Source organism: Saimiri boliviensis, chromosome 4 (assembly GCF_048565385.1).
Source record: "Saimiri boliviensis isolate mSaiBol1 chromosome 4, mSaiBol1.pri, whole genome shotgun sequence".
Taxonomy (NCBI): Eukaryota; Metazoa; Chordata; class Mammalia; order Primates; family Cebidae; genus Saimiri; species Saimiri boliviensis.
The window spans coordinates 155634034-155658607 of NC_133452.1; the positions used below are offsets into that span (position 1 = coordinate 155634034).

Sequence of the window (24574 nt, forward strand, 5' to 3'; positions counted from 1 at the left end):
GTGAAGTTTGGGCTTTTAGTATATCCATCACCCAAATAATATACATTGCACCTATTAATTAATTTCTCATCATCCATACCCATCCCACCCTCTCACCCTTTTAGGAGTTCACACTCTGACCATGAGTACACATTACTTAGCTATAACCTGTAAGTGAGAAGATGAAATGTGTCTGTTTCTGAGTTAAGACATTAATCCCCACACATTCTCACCTTGCAGGCGTACTCTTTTACAGATTAAAATCTTTCTCATCTCTCCCTGACTGGTTCTTCACATCTACAATCTCACCAAGCTTTTGTCAAAAGTTTGACTGAAATGTGTACATAATTAAAGTAATTCCTACAGGGATATGAAGATTTGAAAAATCTGGCCTCCAGATAGTTTAGCATTAATTACTTTGAGAGTCTTCCTTTGTATTTACACAGTAAAATATTAAGAGTTCTTTTTCTGGGACATACTTTGAGAAGCCAGAGCCCAAGCCTGTATCACTAATTTTTTAGAGGTGTACTCCCAGTCAAATAAAAGTCAGTAAGTTCATCTAGGGGGTTAGCAGTTAAAAACAAATAAAAACTCTGAGACTCAATAACACAAGAAATTTCTTTACCCAGCTGGAAAAAAGATACCTCACTGCTGACAAGCAACTAATCAGCCTTTACAATAATTCAAAGACAGATATAACTAAGAGATCTCACAAAAATCTCATTTTATATTAATTTTCAAGGGAGAATGCGTGAACACTGAAGCTGTTCTCAAATACTTCATTTTTAAATGGCTGTACAAAGAGGTGCTTTACTATCATCTTTATTTTTATTTTTTTGCCCTTACCTTTAAATTCAGATTTTGTGCCTGGCTTTGCACTTTCACATGCCACACATTTGGTGGAGTCTGCCTTATTCTGCACTAGGCACACATCACAGTCCCAGCTTCCCTCGGGTTTCTTGAACTTTTCCAATCCTAGAGAGCCCCCAGAAGATAGAGACACAGGTACAGTGCTGCTACTTGAAGTAGGTACTGAATTTCCTTTAAAAAAAAAAAAAAAAAAAAAGGGAGGGGGGAGTATGTGGGGAATTCATGAAAATTTTAATTTACGGTATGTCAGCATCTTAACACCACTAAGTTTAAGTGTTCAATTTCTAATAAGATTTCCTGTTAAAATATAGAATATGCCAGAAACATGAACAATTATTTATATTTACATTGTTAAAAAAAGAACAGACTTCTCAGATTTCTTTTAATCTTATAAATGAGCAGCTATTAATAACCTTGCTCACTGGTGAGATAACTCTTAACCACATAACTGCTGTCGTTTAAAAACAACAACAACAATATCATGCTCTTAAATTAGGGGCTCAAAAGATTTTTCTTAAGAGTCTTTTTCAAAATTCTTCAAACAGCAAGCATTCTAAGACGTTAAGATGTAAATTGCAGGCAATATTCTAACATATAAAATACACAGTCACAGACCATATTAACTTCAAAATTTCAAAGCATAGATGTCTGCCTCTGAATGATAGTTATTGCACGGAAGTCCATCTACTTCACATCCACTTCAAAATTGAACTTGACACCTCCTACATTCATGATATTTCTGTTACATGCTAGCCATTTAACAGATATTTATTAAGTACTTGGGTTCTAGGGACATTAAATATGAATAAAATGTTGCTTAACTTGTAAGATGCTCATGGTCTTAAAGGGGGAAAATAAAAGCACAGTAGCACCATCACCAACTGACAACCTAAAACAAGTGTGCAAAGAAGGAAGAAATGACTAATAGGCAGGAAAAGGATACACAGAGGTGACAAATCTTAAGCAGAAATAGCATGTTTGTGGGAGAGGTGGCACAGGAAGAATGGCTCGATATGGCACAAAAAAATAGTGCTGACAGTGAGGGCATTCATTCTCGTATTCCTACTTCTCTAAATGGCCTACAACTGTTGCCACCTCTTCCATAGTTACCTAAATCATCTCTGCATTTTATAGGTGCATTCTCTTCATCTTGCCAACCAAACTGCTTGGCCCACTGTCCTTCTCACAAGCTCTCATTTGCTCCAGTGGTTTTAAATCCCAACAAAACAGTTTCCTAATCTACACATTCAATCTACACTTCTGAGCTTGTCACAGTAGTCTTTTAGTTGGTGACTCTACTATCTACTTAGTTAGCTTGGCTAGATACTCCTCCTCCTTTACATTTTCCTCAAATCTATTTAAATCAATTTTTGACTCTTCTACTGCTATTCTGGCTCACAACCCACCCCGCCATTATCCCCACCACGACCTCATCTCTTGCTTTTTATGGAAACCTCTGATCTTGTTCCTTTGAAATCCATCCTCTTCTGAAGCAACCAGTGTCATGTAGTTTTTGTTTTTCCTCTCTGGTTACACCTTTAAAAGATTAACTGTTCAAAAGCTTTATTCCTGCCACTCCCTATAAGTTAGCAGACTTCCATTTTAGGCCATCTTTTCTATTCACATGACTCACTCACCTCTACTCTCATGACTTCAAATACCAAACACTAGGGACTAACGACTCCAAATCTGTATCTCCACCGAGAGTGTATCCAAAGGCCTTACATATATCTTTTTTTTTCTTTTCTTTTTTTTTTTTTTGAGACAGAGCCTTGCTCTGTTGCCTAGGCTGGAGTACAGTGGCGCAATCTCAGCTCACTGCAACCTCCACCTCCCAGGTTCAAGCTATTCTTCTACTTCAGCCTCCTGAGTTATGTGGGATTACAGGCACCCACCACCATACTTGGCTAATTTTTGTATTTTTAGTAGGGACAGGGTTTCACCATGTTGGCCAGGTTGGTCTTGAACTCCTGACCACGTGTTCCTCCTGCCTCAGCCTCCCAAAGTGCTGGGATTACAGGCGTGAGCCACCATGCCTGGCCATGTTATATACATCTGAATGTCGACTTCGGCCAGCTTGAAATCAACATCTTTAATTGTATGTCCCCTAATCCTTATTCAGTTCCATTGGGGCGTCCAATCTTTTGGCTTCCCTAGGCCACACTAGACAAGAATTGTCTCGGGTAACACACAAAATACGCCAACACTAACAACAGCTGGTGAGCTTCAAAAAAAAACAAAAAAATAAATCACGAAATAATCTCGTATTTTAAAAAAAATTCACAAATTTATATTGAGCCACATTTACAGCCATCCTGAGCCACATGCAGCCTATAGGCCACATGTTGGACAAGCTTGGCTTATTATTATTATTTGAGACAGGGTCTCACTCTGTAACCCAGGCTGGAGTCCAACGGCGTGATCTTGGCTAACTGCAGCCTCTGCCACCCCAGATCAAGCGATTCTCCTACCTTACCCTGCTGTGCAGCTGGGACTACCAGCAGGTGCCACCAAGCCAGGCTAATTTTTGTGTTTTTTGTAGAGACAGGGCTTCGTCATGCTGCTCAGGTTGGTTTTGAACTAGGCTCAAGCAATATAGCCTCCGTGGCCTCCCACAGTGCTGGGATTACAGGTATGGGCCACCACGTCCGGCCTATTGCCTATATGATTAATATCACTTCCTAATCTGTCTTCTGGTCTCCAAATTCTGTTGTTTTCAAATCCATTTTCTAAAAAGCCAGAGTGACTCATCAAAAATACAAACTTGACTGTATCACTCTTCTGCTGAAAATTATGTTTCATCATTAAAAGGATGAAATCCAACTTCTTTAATACATATGAGCTTCCTTTGTCCATGTGTAACAGATTACTTCCTGACTCAAAAGCTTTATTACTCCCCATCAACTTAAAATTAATTTTGCTTTCCTGCATATATCAAGGGCTTTCTTTCTATAGGTGAGGAGAGGGTACCAGATGGGAAGAAGGATATTTCATAATAAAGATTCTAGACCAGGCACGGTGGCTCAAGACTGTAATCCCTGCACTTTGGGAGGCCAAGGCAGACCAATCACTTGATGTCAGGAGTTCAAGACCAGCCTGGCCAACATGGCAAAGCCCCATCTCTACTAAAAATACAAAAAACTAGCCAGGCATGGTGGCAAGCACCTATAATTCCAGCTACTCAGGAGGCAGAGGCCTAAGAATTCCATGAACCTGGGAGGTGGAAGTTGCAGTGAGCCAAGATCGCGTCACTGCACTCCAGGCTGGGTGATAGAGTGAGACTGTCTCAAAAAAGAGAGAAAGAAATGAGGATTCTAAAATCTTACTCATAAGGAAGTATCCAGTAGGAATTAGAAATACGCAACAAGGGCTCAGGCAAGGTGTCTAGGTTAGTAACTCAGAGCTGTACATTAAAGACATAAAACTGCACATGCATGAATAATGCATTGAAAACAGTGTAATTCCCAGGATACCCATGTTACCATGTATCTGTACCATAAAATTATGTAATATTATAAAACCATCAGAGCCACTTTGAGATGAATTAAAGATTCAATATGAATCTTCAGTAATTCTTCCAACTTTGAACAGAGAAACAGAAAAAATTCTAAATGAACTCCACGTTTCTGGCTGCCTAGATTAGAATTTTCCATTAGTGATTTGGTAATTTACTATCATTGCAACGGCTACAGCCTTTTCATTAATGACTATGGTCTATTCCCTAAAGAAACATTCCCTGTGACCACTAGCTATCCTGATTTCTATTTGGAGAAAAATAGACAAAGTAGTATTTTACTCTGTACAAAGGTTTAAGAAATATTACCCCATTCTAAGATCTTTCAACATCTGTATTAGTCAACTTTGAACAAGAAATTTCTGATAAAATGGCACAGAAATAGGAGGTCAGTATATATAGCAGACCAGTTAACACATAACCTATCCTAAGCAAACATAAAGATCTAGCCCCAAACAAGACATTTTTACTTCAAGATAGTTTAGGAAAATTACTATGTGTGATAAATTCTCATCCTGAAACATCTAAAACAGGGGCTCTTAGAATAAATTAAAATGTTCTACTAAGGTAATAAGCAAAATTACTCCATCAAGCCAAAAACATACCTGGTTTCTCAGACATACAGGACACACACTTATTGTCTTCTGCCTTATTAGAAACACAGCATACTGAACACTCCCAAGATCCAAGGGGCCTTTTGAATTTATCTCCAAATCCTAAGGTACCAGTGGTCACAGTGCAGCTGGAAGATGAAGCAGTCATAGTCTCAGCACTTTCAGAAACCACTGTCAATGTAAGGACTCGCTTCACACCAGTTCCAGGTTTTGGTGTTTCACAGGCGACACATTTTATCACTTCAGGTTTATTTTGCACTAAACAGGTATCACAATCCCAAGTGCCTATCACTGGTTTAAATTTATCTCCAAAGCCTATCCCTGATGCAGAAAGAGTTGTTTTGCCACTTTTATTTGGTGTTTCAATTCCAGTCTGTTTAGCAGTATCTCTGGGTGACAATTTTGCTGCTTGACAGGCTATGCATTTGTTGTCTGTAACTTTGTTCTGGAGTAGACATGTATCACACTGCCATGACGACCCAGCTTTTAAACTTTCCCCAAACCCAGTTCCACTCGAAGAAAAGCTACTTATTGCTGGTCTTGTATAAACTACTGGGCTTGTTGTGGTAGGCTGAGCAGCCAGAGAATCTATCTTCGGTGATGCAAAACCTACAATAAACAAAGGAGAGTGCAAAAACAATGTTAGGGAAGCTTCCTAAATCAAAGCATTAATTTGATTATTATCACTGAGAAGACATTCACCTCATTGCACACTTACCTACAATCCAAGATGAACTACTTAAAGAGTTGTTTTTCACTTAAGTAATCGTATTTCTCAATCACCTAATAAGTTACACTTAAACCAGTTAAAATTCTACAAAACATGTTTTCTTTACAGGATGTCACCTTCTCCTTCAAGGAATTTCTAGTATGATGCTTCTACTGGTACTAATTTACTGATATGTATTATTGCCATCCACATTTTGCTACATTCTGTCTTTCTACAAACACAGAATACTCATAGTCTTCTCCCTCCCTCATCCATTTCTTCTTTTAAGTGTTTCACTGTCTACATCAAATAGCTTCAATATCATCTTTGAATAGTGTGCAGTCATAATCCACTGCTGTGGTATCCTCTACCTTCATAAGTTATTTCATAATAAAGATTCTAGGCCAGGCACGGTGGCCCTAACCTGTAATCTCAGCACTTTGGGAGGCCAAGGCAGACCAATCACTTGATGCCAGGAGTTCAAGACCAGCCTGGCCAACATGGTAAAGTTGGTCAGTAAAACCAGCTGAGCAAGTCTTTGTGTTACCAAAACTGCTGTCACTGAATTCATTCACTCAAGCCGTATTTTACTCATGAGAATGACTTTGTAATTGTTTACTTCGGACCAATTAACTTTTGTCTTACATACACCATCTATGATCTGTTTCTCCAGCCTTTACCCACCAAAGAAAAAAGAAATTAAAAGACAAGAAGATGTTAAAGGTTATTATAGACTTTCTAGTGATACCACAAACGTCAGTTATTCCCAGTGTTTAACAATGTACTATTTTGCTTATAACTAGTTTAAATCACTAAGATTGGCAAAATGTTAACAGTAACCATCTCAAAGCATTACAGATGTTTCTTCCACTTTTTCCGATCTTCCTAATTTCACTCAAATGAAGATTCTCCCCATACATTTTCTATTTAAGAAGTAAAAGGGAACAGGGAAGGATGACATCATGAATGCAAAGTGTAACCCCAGATACAGAAGACAGACTATACACATTTGATGCTTGCCTACTATTTGGTTAATTCTACTACAAGCATTCCGGAGTTTTGCCATAACTGCACGAAACTGTCTAAGCTACTGGTAAGCTAACGAATTCCTGTAGGCAGTAAACTAATCTATAAAACGAGAGAGCTGGACCAGAAAAACTTAATCCTTCTAAATCCTATTGTAAAAGCCAACCTTATTTTTGGCAAAAAACAAACAAACAAACCCTATCCTATTACACATAAACACATCTGCTGGGTAAGTTTCAATTCTTTCTGAGCTACTATACTATTTTACAAACGGTTTTACATTTTTCGACAAAGTCTTGCTCTATCTCCCAGGCTGGAGTGCAGTGGTGCAATCGCAGCTCACTGCAACCTCCGCCTCCTGGGTTCAAGCAATTCTCCTGCATCAGTGACCTGAGTAGCTAGGACTACAGGTGCACGCCAGCATGCCCAGCCAATTTTTTCTATTTTTAATAGAGATGGGGTTTTGCCATGTTGGCCAGGCTGGTCTCAAACTCCTGGCCTCGGGTGATCTGCCTGCCTTAGCCTCCCAAAGTGCTGGGATTACAGGGGTGAGCCACCTCACACGGCCAGTTTTACACTCTCACACTACACATCACAAATGGAATTGTAACCATACTCTGGTTTCAAACTAAAAACTCACTCTCACCTGAGAACTATTTACCCCCTTTTTAATTATTACCTACTGGCTTTCAAATCTTATTTCAATTCAATTGAGTACTGCTCCCTATGTATATATGTTACAGTCCAGCAGATGCTTTCCACTTGGCCTTGTTCCATATTTACCAAACTGGGGAATAATTCAAGAAGGCAGTTCAACCAGCGCCTGTAATCCCAGCATTTTAGGAGGCCAAGGCGGGCGGATCACCTGAGGTTGGGAGTTCGAGACCAGCCTGACCAATATGGAGAAATCCCGTCTCTACTAAAAACACAAAAATTAGCTGGGTGTGGTGGTGCTTGCCTGTAATCCCAACTACTCACGAGCCTGAGACAGGATAATCGCTCGAACCCAGGAGACAGAGGTTGTCATCAGTAGAGATTGCACCACTGCACTCTAGCCTTGGGCCACAAGAGCGAAACTCCATCTCAAAAAAAAAAAAAAAGGAGGCAGCAGCTCAATGCTCTCATAAGAGAAAAACATGTCTATGTGTATCATCAGGTTTACTTACTCTTATTCCTCATTGGCCTGTCTCTGTTAATGGAGAATACATTTTCTCCTCCTATACTTGCCTCTCAGAGATTTCATTTTAGTATAGAGTCCTTAAATTTCAAGGAAGTAAGGCTTTTAAGATATTTCCAGCAAAAGGTTACACCTGATTACATCTCTGTTCAAAAGTAAATCTCCTACCAAACTAGTCATAAATTTTTAAAAGCCGAGATTATGAGTTTGTAATTGAGATTCTTGACTCTCAAAGGCAGCCATTATCTTACCAGGGCTTTTTAGAACATCTAGAACACTTCCTTCTTTCAGAATTTTTGCAGGTCTAAAAGGACCCTCACAATCTTCAGGTGGTGTCCTCTTACAACTTGTACTCTTCACTGCAGTCACATCTTCAGCTGTAATATTTTTTAATTGTAAAAAAATTATTTCAAATAAAAGCATTGAACTCTTAAATGCACTTTTAAAAATCTTTCAAAACCACCTTTTAGATTAATTTGTAAAAGTTCATAAAAAAAGAAGGCACTGCAATTCAATAAACAAATGACTTTATGGGGTTAATTTGCCATTACAAGGAAATAAAAAACACTATTAACCATACTGTATACCTCCCATCCCCAAATAAAAAGGCAAAAAATATGAACTATAACTGTCATCCAATGAATTCACTGATAATCAAAAAAAATTAAACTGAAAAACTGGAGAAGGTATGGCAACGGAGGCAAGCCCACCCACTGCATGAAATATGTATTTGATTACATAACAATTTGCAAAACTAATCAAAAAAAGTAATTTTCAGCTGGGCAATTATTTCATTTTTAGAAATTTACGCTACTAATATAATCGAAAATATCCTTCAGTTATAACACTGAAAAATTCGTATGGTAAAACATTCAATAAAGGTCTGGTTACATAAATTATGTAACAGGGATATGATGAAATAGGCAGCCACAAAAATCATCCTTTTTTCACAACAGAGTGAGTGTCTTGTTGTCATCAAGGCTGGAGTGTAGTGGTGCAATTATAGCTCAATGCAGCCTCCCACCTTAGCCTCCCAAGTAGCACCACTAGCTAGGAACACATGTGCATGCCACCACATCTAGCTAATATTTTTTATTTTTTTGTAGAGATGGGTGTCTCTATGGCTGGCCAGGCTGGTCTCAATCTCCTGGCCTCAAGAGATCCTCCCACCTCAGCCTCCCAAAGCACTGGCATTACTAGCATGAGTCACCATGCGTGGCCCACAAAAATCACTCTCAAAAGCATAGTAATGGGTAAAAGCAGGTTAGAAAGCCTAGATTTAGAATGTTTACATCTAAAGAGTAATAATGGCTGTCTGAGGTAAGATGAGTGACTTGCTGCTTTGACTTTTTATGCTTTCCAAGCTTACATCCTTATATTTAAAATAAGATGTATATTTTCAGTGTGATAATGGTTTTATGGTTATATTTTTAAGGGAAGATTTCTATTTACAGATGAAATTAAGATGTTTGGTAATGCTTCAAAGTGACCTGAAATGTGTATTTCTGTGTGTGATGGGGAGAGGAGGGATGGAACAAAAGAAACGATAAGAAACAAGATGCAGCAAGGCACGGTGGCTCACACCTGTAATCCCAGCACTTTGGGAGGCCTAGTTGGGTGAATCATCGGAGGTCAAGAGTTCGTGACCAGCCTTGGCCAACATGGTGAAACCCTATCTCTACTAAAAATACAAAAAATTAGCCAGTGTGGTGGCAGGCATCTGTAATCCCAGTTACTTGGGAGGCTGAGGCAGGAGAATTGCTTGAATTAGGGAGGCAGAGTTTGTCGTGAGCCAAGACTACGCCACAGCACTCCAGCCAGGGTGACAGAGCGAGACTCCATCTCAAAAATATATATGTATAAAAATAATAATTCTATGTTTTAATTCTCTGATTATTCATTTCTCCCCCACCCCTTTTTTTTTTGAGATAGGGTTTGCTCTGTAACCCAACTGTAGTGTGGCAGTGCAATCAACTCACTGCAGCCTCAACTTCCTGGGCTCAGGCAATTCTCCCACTTCAGCCTCCCAGGTTCACACCACTATCTGCTTATTTCTTATTTCTTTTTTTGGGTAGGGATGAATCTTGCTATGCCACCCAGGATGGTCTTGAACACCTGGCCTCAAGCAATCCTCCCATGTTGGCCTCCCAAAGTGCTGGGTTTACAGGCATAAGCCAGGGCCGCCTCCTTTCAATGATGTTGATTTCTTCAGTTCAGAAATTACGTATCACAATCTGCATGGGTCTGCATAACCTTTATATATAAAAATGCTTGTGAACTCAACAGTAAAAAACTAGAAATAAAATCTACTATATTAAAGTAGACAACTCGCCGGGCGCGGTGGCTCAAGCCTGTAATCCCAGCACTTTGGGAGGCCGAGGCGGGTGGATCACGAGGTCAAGAGATCAAGACCATCCCGGTCAACATAGTGAAACCCCGTCTCTACTAAAAATACAAAAAATTAGCTGGGCATGGTGGCACGTGCCTGTAATCCCAGCTACTCAGGAGGCTGAGGCAGGAGAATTGCCTGAACCCAGGAGGCGGAGGTTGCGATGAGCCGAGATCGCGCCATTGCACTCCAGCCTGGGTAACAAGAGCAAAACTCTGTCTCAAAAAAAAAAAAAAAAAAAAAAAAGTAGACAACTCACAAACTTCTTATAATGAGACTTGCTTTATAACTAACTTGTCATCTTGTTTTGACTAAATGAAGACAGTAGATAAATTTGCTACCGTGCCAATCTCTCTCAAAACCAAACTGACACTTCCATTTAGGGAGTAAAGTATCTGTAAAGATCATTAATAAAAAGCACTGTTGAAAGAATGCTTGCTTTTCAGAGCTTATTTCATCCAAATGAAGGCATGTATAAGAATTACCAAAGGTGAAAGAATTTGAAATACTAATCTACTGTATGCAACTGTTTTATGTAAAAATGTGAGAAATTTTTACTTACCCGAACTACTTAAAATTGGTTCTACAGTACTACTAGAACCAGGAAGTTCTGCTGTTTTTGCAACAGGTACACTAAACGTAAATCCAATCTGTAAAGAGAAAGAATATCCTTATACTTAGTTTTGAGTAAGTATCAAATATAGAGCTTATTTTTACCCCAAGTCAAAAAACATACTTTCACCTATTTTAAGACATTTATCATATTTCACAATCTCTAAAAGTGAGATTCTTACACTGAATGGCAAGTCACAGTTTAACAGGCAGCATTTTAAATTTCTCAGGCATTTTTTCCTATCAAAATAGTATATTAAAAAAAAAAAATAGTGTGTTCCTCATGCCCAGTTTCAGGTTTCTGAATGCCATTTTCTTTTCCTTCCTTTTTTTGAGGCAGAGTTTACTTTATTACCCAGGCTGGAGTGCAATGGCACAATCTCAGCTCACTGCAACCTCCACCTCCCGGATTCAAGCAATTCTCCTGCCTCAGCCTTCTGAGTAGCTGGGATTAGAGGTGTGCGCCACCATGCCCAGCTAATTTTGTTATATATATATATATTTTTTTTAAAGTAGAGACAGAGTTTCTCATGTTGGTCAGGCTGGTCTCAAAATCGTGACCTCAAGTGATCTGCCCGCCCTGGCCTCCCAAAGTGCTGGGATTACAGGTATAAGCCACTGTGCCCAGCCTCAAATGCCATTTTCTAATAAAAAGTATGAGACTTCTGGGACAACTGATGGATTACAGCATGTGGCAAGGACATTACATTTGATCTGTAACATCTACTTGTGTCAGAAAACAAGAACACAGTCAAAAACAGAAAGTGACATATTAAAATAATAAACATCTCAAATCTGGGGCAATCTGATTATTAGGCTATGTATTATTCTTATCCAAAACATTTCCTTCTCAATCACGAAGGAAAAAAATGCCCAGAACTTTTCTAGATCAAAGGTGAATCATGAGACATGTTTGAATGCACTATAATTTAGCTGATTAGGTCCTAGTCTTTAATGGGCTCTAGGAAATAAAACAGCAATTAAAGGACAGTCTGAGGATAATGGGGAAATCTGAATACAGACCATGTCAATATCGTATCATGTTAAATTTCTTAGGTATGATAGCTGTATTGTGAGGATGCAAAGGAGTATCCTTTTTCTTGTGGGATATATGGAAAATCATTAAGAAAATCAAGATGTTTGCATTTTAACTTTGAAAAGGTACAGAAGAAAATGAATATGCATACATGTATACATATGGAGTGAAGAATATGATTGTTCAAAAGTTTTATCCACGGAGTATTTTTCAAGTTGGAAGAAAAATAATAGTGTTTCTCACCACCAATGGCATCTTAGATTTGATAAAAGTATAACATGGCTTTGAAATCAATAAATATATACTATTCCTTGCTTGTTACTTACAGATGATGGAGGTAGTACATCTGCCTCAGTAGATTTTACGATTGGAGATGAAAATCTAAACATGGGACTGCCAGTGCTGCTCGGAGAGGTCATCTGTACCTGGTTTCCCAAATTATTAAGAAATGACACAAAAAGAGTTGCTTAGAAATATAAACTGACAATAAAAGACGTTAAGCAAACTGATTATTCCGAAGACACTAAGTATTTTTTTCCTTTTAAATTAAAAATCTCACTTTAAGTTCTGAAAAACACTGTAACTGGAAGTGCTATAAAATCTGGCTTCCTCTTAGGAGCACACACAATCTCAGAGGTGAGTATTTGGATAAAGAAGTAAAGTAACATCTATAAGAATATGTTCAAAAAAAGTGAAAGCAAGCATCAACATTTCAGGAGCAGGCCAGGCATAGTGGCTCACATCTGTAATCCCTGCACTTTGGGCATGACGGGGCAATTACTTGAGCCCAAGATTTCAAGACCAGCCTGGGTAACACAGCAAGACCTCGCCTATAAAAATAATTTTTTAAAATTAGCTGGGTGTGGTGGTGCACACCTGCAGTCCCAGCTACTCAGGAGGCTGAGGTGGGAAGATCACTTGAGTCCAGGAGATGGAAGTCGCAGTGAGCTGTGATTGCACCACTGCTCTCTAGCCTCAGCAACACAGTGAGACACCATCTCAAAAAAAAAAGAAGAAAAAAGAAAAAAATTCAGGAGTAGATTAAAAGATGTTAAGTCTACCCGAGAAGTAAAAACATGAAACATGAGTACACTCCTACCCAAAAAGTATCTTACTGGAAACATTATTTGGAAACAAAATTACCAGAATCTCCACCTCTGTGGTATTCTATACAAGTTGAGGAATACTCCATTATAATGTATCCAAAATATTTGCACACTTTTTAAAAAAGCAAAACACCATTTCCATTTCTCTCTGTTTACTGTAAGTTACTAATTTCCATTATGAAAATTAACTGCTTATAGTAGAGAATTTTTTTAAATAAAGAATTAAGAAAGAACGAATGCCACCTATATTTATACAGTGGTTTTATACCTTGTTTGTTAATGATTGAGACGAATTGATGGGTGATGGAGAGGAAGCTGTGATCCCAGGGGAACTGAAATTAAAGGTAGGCAGTGAAGAACTGGTGATCGGTAGAGAGATTTTCGGTAATACTGGAACTTCCATTTCCTAAAACATAACATATTGTATGATATATTTAATCTTCCACATCATTCTTTTATCTCTACTTATTTTAAGGATGAAGGTAAACAGGAAGAAGTTGACACTATGTAGTGTTAACACTGTGGGTTCTTCAATCAGAAAAACTAAACAAGATTTTTAATCCCAGCTGTGCCACCAACCAGCCGTGTGACTTTGCCTTCTGTACCAATTTCCTAATTGGTAAAATTGAGAGAGAAGTAATTCTTACTATATACTACAGTTGTATTAATATGAAACATAAAGGTATATATAGTAGTCCTACCTTATCCATGGTTTCCATTTCCTCCATTTCCACCATTTCCCTGACCCATGGACAACCACAATCCAAAAATATTATATAATAAGATATTGTGAAAGAAAACAAAACTATATTCACATAACTTTCATTACATTATAATGTTACAATGGCTCTATTTTATTATTGTTGTTGTTAATTTCTGACTGTGCCTAATTATACATTAAACTTTATCATAGAGATGTATATACAAATCTCTGGTGGACCTGTAAACTACACAGCTGTGAAACAGACACCAAGTGGCCAAATAAAATTAAAAAGCTTCACCTGCTGCCACCACAGGGGCGGGAGAATGAGTTCAGAGAAGTTCACTGCCAGCTAAAATAATTTGAAAACTTCTAATAGATGCAGTTTATGTAAATAAATCCACCTCAATAAAGTTGATCCAAAAGCCCAAAGCAAAATTAAAGACACTTTTAGATAAAACTAAGAATCCATTTCCATAAAACCTGCTCTAACAAGTTCTTTAGGCTGAAAAGAAATGCTACCAAACGGAAACTCAGATTTCAGAAAGAAATGAGTATGTGAGCAAACAACAACTTCTTTTCCTCTTTATATAGTTACATATATAAAATATATGTAACTATATAAAGCAAAAAGTACACAGTGAATTTACAGCCTATCCAGAGGTAATACAAGTAAATCACAAATGCCAAGGAAGACAGTTAGTCAATCTAACTACACAACTGCAATCTTGTTATTTTTACAGAAAGTGGTATGAAAGTAACGTAATCCGTAAAAAGTTATGGACAGACATAGAAATCCCAAGAGGAACCACTAAATATTTCAAAAGAGGGAGTTAAAATGCCAACAAATAGAATGACTTGTAACCCGAACACTTTGGGAGGCCAAGGCAGGATAGCTTGAGACCAAGAGTGCAGGACTAGTCTGGGCAACATAGCAAGATTCCAACTCTACAAAAACTAAAAACAAGCAAAAAAAAAACTAGCCAGTGCAGTGGCATGCCTGTAGTCCCAGTACCTGGGAGGCTGAGGTGGGAGAATGGCCTGAGCCCAGGAGTTTGAGGCTGTAGTGAGCCATGACAATGCCACTGCACTTCATCCTGGGTGACAGCAAGAACCCATCTCAAAAAACAAAATCAAAACCAAGAAAAACAAAATTCTAGTAATAAACTGTAAATAATTAAATAATATTCCCTTAACCCCCAAATGGCAGCTTTCAAAAGAACAACAGAAAACAATGGATCAATGGTAGCCTCATTCCAACCATATCAAAAATTATATTAACTATAAACGGATTTAGTGTTCCAATTAAAAGACAGAAAATGGATAGAAAGGCAAAACTCAGTTATATGCTGTTTACCTGAGATCTACTTTAAATATAAACATGCATAGGCTGAAAGCATATGGAAGGAAAAAGATATGCCCTGAAACTAAGCGTAAGAAGCCTTATTCTAGTAAGAAGAACGGCTATATTAATTCCAAAGTAGATTTCAAGACCAAAAGTATTACCAAAGGTTTTTTAAAAAGGACCAATCACTATGGAGCCATAGAACAAATGTAAAGTGTATGCTGTCTTGAGGGCCTCAGAATGCATGAAACAAAAATTGAGGTTGGGTGTGGTAGCACGTGCCTGTAATCTCAGCACTTTGAGAGGCCGAGACCGGACGATTGCTTGAGCACAGGAATTTGAGACCAGCCGGGGCAACATGGTGAGACCTTGTCTCTACAAGTAACATTAAAAATTGGACAGGTATGGTGGCACATGCCTGTGGTCCTAGCTACTTGGGAAGCTCAGGTGACCACACTACTGCACTCCAGCCTGGGTGACAGAATGACATCTCATCTCAAAAAAAAAAAAAAAAAAAAAAAGACATTAACTAAGGGGATAAAACAAATTCACCAAATAAAAATTGGCAATTTTAACCTCCATCTCCCAATAATTTAACAGACTAACCATACCCTGAAAAATAAGAACAAAGATCTAATACTATCAATCACCTTACTTACTTCTATAGATCACTATACCCAACTACAGAACATATTTTCTTCAAGAATTATTAAGTAGACCATATACTGAACTATAAAACAAGTCTCAATATATTTCAAAACACTAAAGTCATAATCTTAATCTTTTTCTAATTATAATGAAATTAACTCAGAAATCAATATCCTCTCCCCAAATATTTGAAAATTCAACACATCTCTAAATAATCCATGGGTCAAATATAAAAATCAAAAGAAATTAAAAAGAAAAACTATAAAAGCAAAATTACAAAGCTTCTAGAAACAAGCACAGGAAACTATCTTTGCAGCCTGGGGATAGGCACAATTTTCTTAGGACACGAAGAATAAAAATATTAGAAAAAATAATCCAGACTTTATATAATTTAGAACATCTGCCAATCAAAGGCATCATTAAGAAAATAAATAGGCAAGCCTGACTGGAGGGAAAATATGTGTTAAGACATGTATCTGACAAAGCACCCAGGACTAGAATTTATAAAGACCTCCTACAACTCAATAAGAAAACCAGCCAGGCGCAGTGTCTCATGCCTGTAATTCCAGAACTTTGGGAGGTCAAGGCAGGTAGATCACCTGAGGTCAGGAGATCGAAACCAGCCTGGCCAACATGGTGAAAACATGTCTCTACTAAAAATACACTCAAAAAATTGGCTGGGCATGTTGGGGCACACCTGTAATCCCAGCTACTTAGGAGACTGAGGCAGGAGAATCATTTGAACCTGGGAGGTGGAGGTTGTGATGAGTCAATATGGTGCCACTGCACTCCAGCCTGGGCAACAACAAAGAGTGAAACTGTCTCAAAAGAAATAAGACAACCCAATTCTTACAAGGGCAAAAGAACTGAACAGAAGGGTCAGGCGTGGTGGCTCACGCTTGTAATCCTAGCACTTCAGGAGGCCAAGGCAGGTGGATTCCCTGAGCTCAAGAGTTCGAGACCAGCCCGGCAACACAGTGAAATCTTGTCTCTACTAAAATACAACAAATCGGGTGGGCATGGCGGTGTGTGCCCGTAATCCCAGCTACTTCGGAAACTAAGACAGGGAGTCACTTGAACCTGGGAGGCAAAAGTTGCAGGGATCATACCACTGCACTCCAGCCTGGGCGAAAAAGCAAGACTCCATCTTGGAGGGGGGGAAAAACTGAACCGATACCTCACAAAAAAAGTACACAAATGGCCAATAAGCACATAAAAAAGAATATTATTAGTATCAAGGAAATGAAAATTAAAATTACAATGAGATACCACCACAAACCAGAATGATTAAAATTTAAAAGATGACTACCAACTATTGGTAAGGACATAAACTATCGCTTCTCGGCCTTTTGGCTAAGATCAAGTGTGGTAAGGACATAAACTAAATAAAATGCTCACACACTGTTGGGAGGGATATAAAATGGCACAAACACTTTGGAAAACAGTATGACACTCCTTAAAAAGTTAAACATATAACCTGGCACCTCTTCTTCCAGGTATTTACCCCAGAGAAATAAATATATTTACAAAAAGAGTTGAATAAGAATGTTCACAGCAGCTTTACTCACAACAGCCAGAGACAAAAAAATGTAGTAACTATATGAAGTTGCAGAACAAACAAAGCCAAAATATGGTGGAAAAAATGAGAACAGTGATTGCCTCTGGGGAGCGAGATGACGGCACCTGAATGAGAAGGAAGACAAGTAAAATTTCTAGGGAGATAGAGAAGATATTCAATCTATCAACAGGGGGTTGGATTACATAGGTATAAGCATTTGTCAAATGAATTAAATGGCACCCCTAAGAATTTAACATTTTGCTATATGTAAATTTTGCTATGTTATAAAAAATAACATCAGATCTCATAAATTACCAAAAAAAAAAAAAAAAACACAACAAATATTTAACTCTACTTCATTCTATGCAGGCTGAAGTATTGGGGAGCAAAGTACATTAATGTCTTCAACTATCTTTAAAATGCACCAAAAAAAAAGATGGACATGTAGAATTTTTTTTGATATAGCAAATATAACATAAAATGTTGGACTCTTAACTGCCACTATGTGTATCCACTGCACAGTTCTTTTCAACATTTTATGTCTGAAATTTTTCATAATCAACTGGGAGAGGAGGAGCAAACAAAAGATGCATCTGGCTTATTTTGTTGAGAAGCTTCTCTTCTCTGTCCAGCCTCTAGCCTAGAACCCTAACAACATCAACTATATAATCTACTCTCTCATGTCAACTCCTCAAGCCACACACTTGTCCACACTGAATCCTTATATTACTAACCTTGAACCAATTCTATCATTTGATTCCTACTCCCCCAAATTTTGACTTAGTAGATCATGAGTGGATCCCATGAATATAAGAGAGAAAAAAAAGCCAAGAATTCTGCTAACTTGATGCTTAGAGACATCTCAAGTAGAACAAACATTTCACAGTTCACTATCTATATCCTTACATGGGTTATCTCATGAGGTAGATACTTATGTTATCACATGAAGAAACTGAGGCAGGGAGATATATGGCATAATACCATACAGCCATTTAGTGGAAGACATGAACTCAATTATTTATTATTCTGTCCATTTTATAGATACAAACTGAGGAGGTACAAAGAGGTTAATTTGACCAAGGTCACTCAGCTAATAAGTGGCAGGATTGTACATGACAAGAGCAAGCAATTAAGTCTCTCCAGACTCAAGTTTTCTTATATACTGCCATGTGTTTTGTATCAATGAGCTTTTTAACAACAACGAAACCTCATGATTGGTAGCACAGTAAAAGCAAAAGGCCAATATATTTAATGACTACAATCCTTGCACATTGTAGAATCTAAGATAAAGTGAAAGGTAAAACATATTGTCAAATGGGTAATTTTATGTATAGAGTTCTATTAACCTGAATTTAGTGGGTCAGAATATATCCATTCTGGTAAAAGCAACGCTATCTGAAATTAGCCTCATCTGTTTACACTTCATTAAATCTCTTCCGCTTGACTCTTCCAAAGGCCCAAGAAAATACACTCCCCGTCTCCCTAACAAAAATAGTCTTTAATCTTTTTTTTTTTTTTTTTTGAGACGAAATCTCAGTCTGTCGCCCAGGCTGCAGTGCGATCTTGACTCACTGCAACCTGCCCCTCCCAGGTTCAAGCGATTCTTGTGCCTCAGCTTTCTGAGTAGTTAGGATTACATGCATACCACCACCACACCCAGCTAATTTTTGTATTTTTAGTAGACATAGGGCAGCCAAGCTGGTCTCGAACTCCTAGACCTCAGGTGATGCGCTGGCCTCAGCCTCCCCAAAGTGCTAGGATTACAGGTGTGAGCCACTGTAACCAGTCTTTTCTTAATCTTTTACCAAAAATTCCCACTAATTATAACTGAACGAAGAAACGATTCATGGTCTCAACATATATGACATCTGAAACAAAAAAGCAGCATTGCATTTAAAATAATTATAGAAGTGGATATCTAAAACTATTCTATATAGATACCAAAACACACGGCTTCTGGGCTCAACTGATCCTCCCAACTTGGCTGGCACCAGGTTTCTGAAGAAAGAAATGCTTTATTGAGAGTCAACCAACAAGGAGACAAGAGTCCAGCTCAAACCTGTCTCCCCAAAAATTGGCCTTATGGCAGTATGTTTATTAGGAAAGGTTTAATGGGTAGATTCTAGGATTACCAGGTGGAAGGAAAGAGGAGGTGTGGTAAGTCTCTGGGTATGCACAGTTAGTTGTCTCTTCATGGGTCACGTGCAAATTCTGGGGAAGTTAGAATGAAACAGGTAGAAATTTGGGCTGTGATGTCAGCAAGCTCATTCTGCACAGACTCCAGTTGGTCATATTAGTTCTAGCCAATTTCAGCTACCTTTATCTCACAAATGGACAGAATTTTAGCAAGCTGTTTCTTTCCTTACCTGCCGTCTTGTAAGTTCAAGAATATTTCCTAGCCATTGATTTAACTCTTTGGAGCATGGATTCACCTTCACCTTCAGTTTTTAAAGATAAAGTTCTGAGACCTTAAACTGAAGCTCAGGTTATCAATAGCTTAGTTTTAGCTATTTTGCAGATACATGTTTGGTGTGACTGCTGCACTGAACAGTTTGTTTTATTAATTTTGTTCTTATTGTCCAACACACTAAAAATTATCTTCAGGCTGGGCACAGTGGCTCACACCTGTAATCCTAGCACTTTGGGCAGCAAGGTGGGTGGGGATCACTTGAGGCCAGGAGTTCGAGACTAGCCTGGCCACAAAAGCCTGCCTCTACTTAAAAAAAAAAATAGCTGGCCATGGTGGTGTGATAATCCCAGCTACTTGGGAGGCTGAGACAAGAGAATCACTTGAGCCCAGGAGGTGGAGGGTGCCGTAAGCCAAGATCACACACTCCATCCTGGGCGACACAGTTAGACCCTGTCTCAAAAAACAAAACAAAATAAAACCTGGTGCCATAGTATTGGCTTCTGTGCTCATCAGGCAGTAAGCCCTTTTGTTGGGTAAGAAAAATGAGCAAAATCTCTACAATGCATCATCTGGCAAACAAAGTCAATCTATACTTTCCTCATACAGAGATAAACTTTACAAAACAGACCACAGATTTTACCAGGAAATGTAAAAACTTGTAAAATAAATAAATAAATAAATAAATAAGCGCATGCTATATGAATCAGATATTTTTAGGTTGCTGCAAATGTAGTTGCAGTTTTGCATTATAGAAATTTGCCATTTGGTAACTAGAATACATTCTTAAATAAATGTGGTTATAGTATACATCAATTTAATACACATTTCCTTATGTTTTTTGGCTGATGACTTATTACTTGCTGTTAATTTTATATTTATTTTAGACTGTGGAAATGATGTTATACAAAAAGTAAATTCGAGCAATTTTCTTATTCAAGTTCAAAATGGGTTGTAAAGCAGCCAAGAAAACTTGCCAACATCAACAATGCATTTGGCCCAGGAACTGCCAACAAATGTACAGTGCAGTGGTGGTTCAAGAAGTTTTGCAAAGGAGGATGGGCATGGTGGCTCATCCCTGTAATCCCAGCACTTTGAGAGGCTGAGGAAAGCAGATCACTTGAGGTCAGGAGTTCGAGACCAGCCTGGCCAACATGGTGAAACCCTGTCTCCACCAAAAATACAAAAAATTAGCCAGGCCTATGGCACATGCCTGTAATCACAGTTACTCAGGAGGCTGAGGCAGGGAAAAAGTTTGAACGCAGGAGGTGGAGGTTGCAGCGAGATGAGATCATGCTACTGCACTCCAGCCTGGGCGACAAAGTAAGACTCTGTCTCAAAACAAAACACCCAAAGAAGCAAAAAACACACAAAGTTTTGCAAAGGAGACAGAGCCTTGAAGAAGAGGAGTGTAATAATGGCCAGCCACTGCAAACTGACAACAGTCAGTTAAGAGCAATCATCAAAGCTGATCCTCTGAATTCAACTACACAAGAAGTTGCCAAAGAACTCAACATTAGCCATTGTACGATCATTCAGCATTTGAAGGAAATTGGAAAGGTGAAAAGCTCAACAAGTGGGTATCTCACTAGCTTGAGTGAAAATTTTTTTTAAAATGTTGTTTTGACGTGTCATCTTCCCTTATTCTATGCAACAACAACTAACCATTTCTCGGATTGTGACAAGGAATAAAAAGTGGATTTTACACGATAACCAGTGACAACCAGCTAAGTGGTTGAGCTGAGAAACGGCTTCAAAGCACCTCCCAAACCAAACTTGCACCAGGAAAAAGGCCATGATCACTTTCTAGTGGTCTGCTGCTGGTCTAATCCACTACAGCTTTTAGAATCTCGGCAAAACCACTATATCTGAGAAATCTTCTCCACAAATCAATGAGATGCACCAAAAACTGAAGTGCCTGCAGCTGGCACTGGTCAACAGAAATGGACCAATTCTTCTCCACAGGCCGGAGCACACATCGCACAAGCAATGCTTCAAAAGTTGAAAGAACAGAGCTACAAAGTTTTGCTTCAACAATCTGCCATATTCACCTGATCTCTCGCCAACTGACTACCACTTCTTCAAGCATCTTGAAAACTTTTTGCAGCAGAATGCTGGTAGCAGCAGGATGCAGAAAATGCTTTCCAAGAGCTCATCAAATCCCAAAGCACAGATGTTTGCACTACAGGAATAAGCAAATTTATTTCTTGTTGGCAAAAATGTGTTGATTGTAATGGTTCCTGTTTTGATTAATAAAGATGTGTTTGAGCCTAGTTATAAGGACTTAAAATTCATGGTCCAAACCCGCAATTACTTTTGTACCAACCTAATAAATTCCTTATTTCTACAAGGTAAGACAATCCATTTCTTTCTTTCATTTTTTTTTCTTTGAGACAGAGTCTCGCTCTGTCACCAGGCTCGAGTGCAGCGGCACAATCTCGGCTCACTGCAACCTCCTCCTCCCGGGTTCAAGCCATTCTCCTGCCTCAGCCTTCTGAGTTAGCTGGGATTACAGGTGCATGCCACCACGCTTGGCTAATTTTTGTGTTTTTAGTAGAGAAGGGTTTCACCATGTTGGCTGGGATGGTCTGGATCTCTTGACCTCGTGATCTACCTGATTTGGCCTCCCAAAGTTCTGGGATTACAAGTGTGAGCCACCCTGCAGGGCTGACAACCCATTTCTTAAATATAATAAAGAGCTTTAATGACAAAAGAAAATTGGTTTGCTACAAAATCTATGAAATTTATATACTGTTTGTGTGATCAATGGCATTCAAGATATTTCCTTCCCAGATAATAGTATACACTAAAATACATTCCCGCCCTTCACAATACTGTAGTAGATGAGAAACAGAGCCTAAGGGAAAGACAAAGCCTCCAGACCAGCAATTGAGCCACGTCTACCAACATAATCCCAAATCTCATGACAAGTCTATTTACATGGCAAAAAGTGAAAACCGTCCAGGAAATCATGATTCTGATGAGCTATACAGGACTGCTAACTAGGAAAAGAAAAGCAGAGATAAAAAGAAAGCAAGACATCCCACGCCAGTCCTGCAGAGCGAAGTAACAGTAGACATGAAGAAAACGAAGACATCCAACAACTTCAACCAAAACATGATTTTGTTTCTGTCAACATAAATAGAAAAATCATGTTTAAAAGGCAAAAAATACTCTTAAAACTCATGGGTCAATGAGGGAGTCACTGGTGAAATTTTTATTGGAAACAAATGACAAACACAAGGACTATGTAGCAAAACTCAAATGGTTAAGCTAGGCTGAAATGCATTTAAAATAAAACTAAAATGAAATTTGTGTTCAACTTAAAGTAATTAGAAAAAAGAGGAATCTACAGACGAAAGGTTAATTTAACCAATCATATCTGTCCGCATCTTTTCCAAACATTTATGGTCAGAATATATAAATAACTCCAATAAGAAATTACATATACATATACATACATTTTTCTTAATATGCATAAGAATAATACATATATATACACACACATATATATAACCCCATAGGAAAAAATGGATCAAGAGAAAACTCACATGTCCAAAAACACACAAAAAGACGCCCCCCCATCAACCTAGTGAACAAGGAAATACACACTGAAACTCCAACGGCGTACCACCTCACATTCGTAATACTGGCAAAAATTCAAAAAGCAGGCCGGGCATGGTGGCTCACACCTGTAATTCCAGCACTTTGGGAGGCCAAGGAGGGCAGATCATGAGGTCAGGAGATGGAGACCATCCTGGCCAACCTGGTGAAACCCCATCTCTACTAAAATACAAAAAACTAGCCAGGCATGGTGGTGAGCAACTGTAGTCCCAGCTACTCAGGAGGTTGAGGCAGGGGAAGTGCTTGAATCCGGGAGGCAACGATTGCAGCGAGCCAACATCACGCCATTGTACTCCAGCCTGGCGACAGAGCGAAACTCCATCTCAAAAGAAAAAACTCAAAACTAACAAAATCAAATACTGGTAAAGAAAAAGATCTACCTAATGTCATGTGCTGGAAATGTTAAACTGCAAAACTATCTTGAAGGGAAAGCATGGCAACATGTAATACAGTTACAGGTGTGTATCATCCCCTACAATCCAACAATTCTGCTCCTAGGTAAATACCCTAGAGAGAAAATATTGCAAGTGTGCAGACAGAAAAGTGCATATTCACTTTAATGTGTATTAAAATCTACCAAAATGTATCCTGATGGCAGAATGGATTATGGTAAATCTTCAAACTGAATATGTAAGCAGTGATAAAAATTTAGTCACCTTTCACAATGCAACACCAAAAAAAAAAAGAGGAAAAGGCAAGTAAGAAGAATACAGGCAAGGCGCAGTGGCTCAAGCCTGTATTCCCAGCACTTCGCAAGGCCGAGGCACACGGATCACTTGACATCAGGAGTTCAACCTAGCCTGGCCAAAGTGGTGAAACCCCAGCTCTACTAAAAATACAAAAATTAACCAGCTGTGGTGGCACACACCTATAGTGCCTGCCACTTGAGTGGCTGAGGCACGAGAATCACTTGAACCCAAGAGGCAAAGGTTGCAGTAAGCCAAGATTGTGCCACTGCACTCCAGCCTCAGTGACAGAGCAATACCGTTATCTCACAGGAAGAATACAAACAGTATTAATCCTACTTATGAATTTATTTACGCAAGTTTTACAAAACAAAACTATACAGTAATACCAAGGGTCAAACAATTTCAATTGCAATTCCCTTATTTGAAAAGTTTGGGTAGTTTTGTGTTGTTCTGATACCCATGAAATTTAAGGTACTAGGTTAGATTTTCAGCATCCATTTTGAAAGGACTGTTTCGAGGGCAGATTAATTTTGCTCTGGGTCTCCTCAAACGCCACCCCTACAGGTCTCCC

At 38.6% G+C, this 24574-nt stretch overlaps 1 protein-coding gene across 3 annotated transcripts in view; it reads right to left on the reverse strand.

Moving 5' to 3' along the window:
• The window catches only part of NUP153 (nucleoporin 153), a 92954-nt gene that overhangs the window by 15619 nt on the left and 52761 nt on the right, over positions 1-24574 (reverse strand). For 2 of the 3 annotated variants that reach the window (XM_003927319.4, XM_074398486.1), the window contains exons 12-17: positions 13301-13438; positions 12253-12351; positions 10841-10928; positions 8141-8266; positions 4969-5586; positions 826-1020 (exon numbers count right to left, since the gene is read on the reverse strand). In XM_003927319.4, coding sequence (XP_003927368.1) covers positions 826-1020; positions 4969-5586; positions 8141-8266; positions 10841-10928; positions 12253-12351; positions 13301-13438 — 1264 coding nt within the window. Of the gene's footprint in view, positions 1-825; positions 1021-4968; positions 5587-8140; positions 8267-10840; positions 10929-12252; positions 12352-13300; positions 13439-15359; positions 15453-24574 lie in introns of all 3 variants that reach the window. The other variant, XM_074398487.1, reaches the window with a different exon arrangement.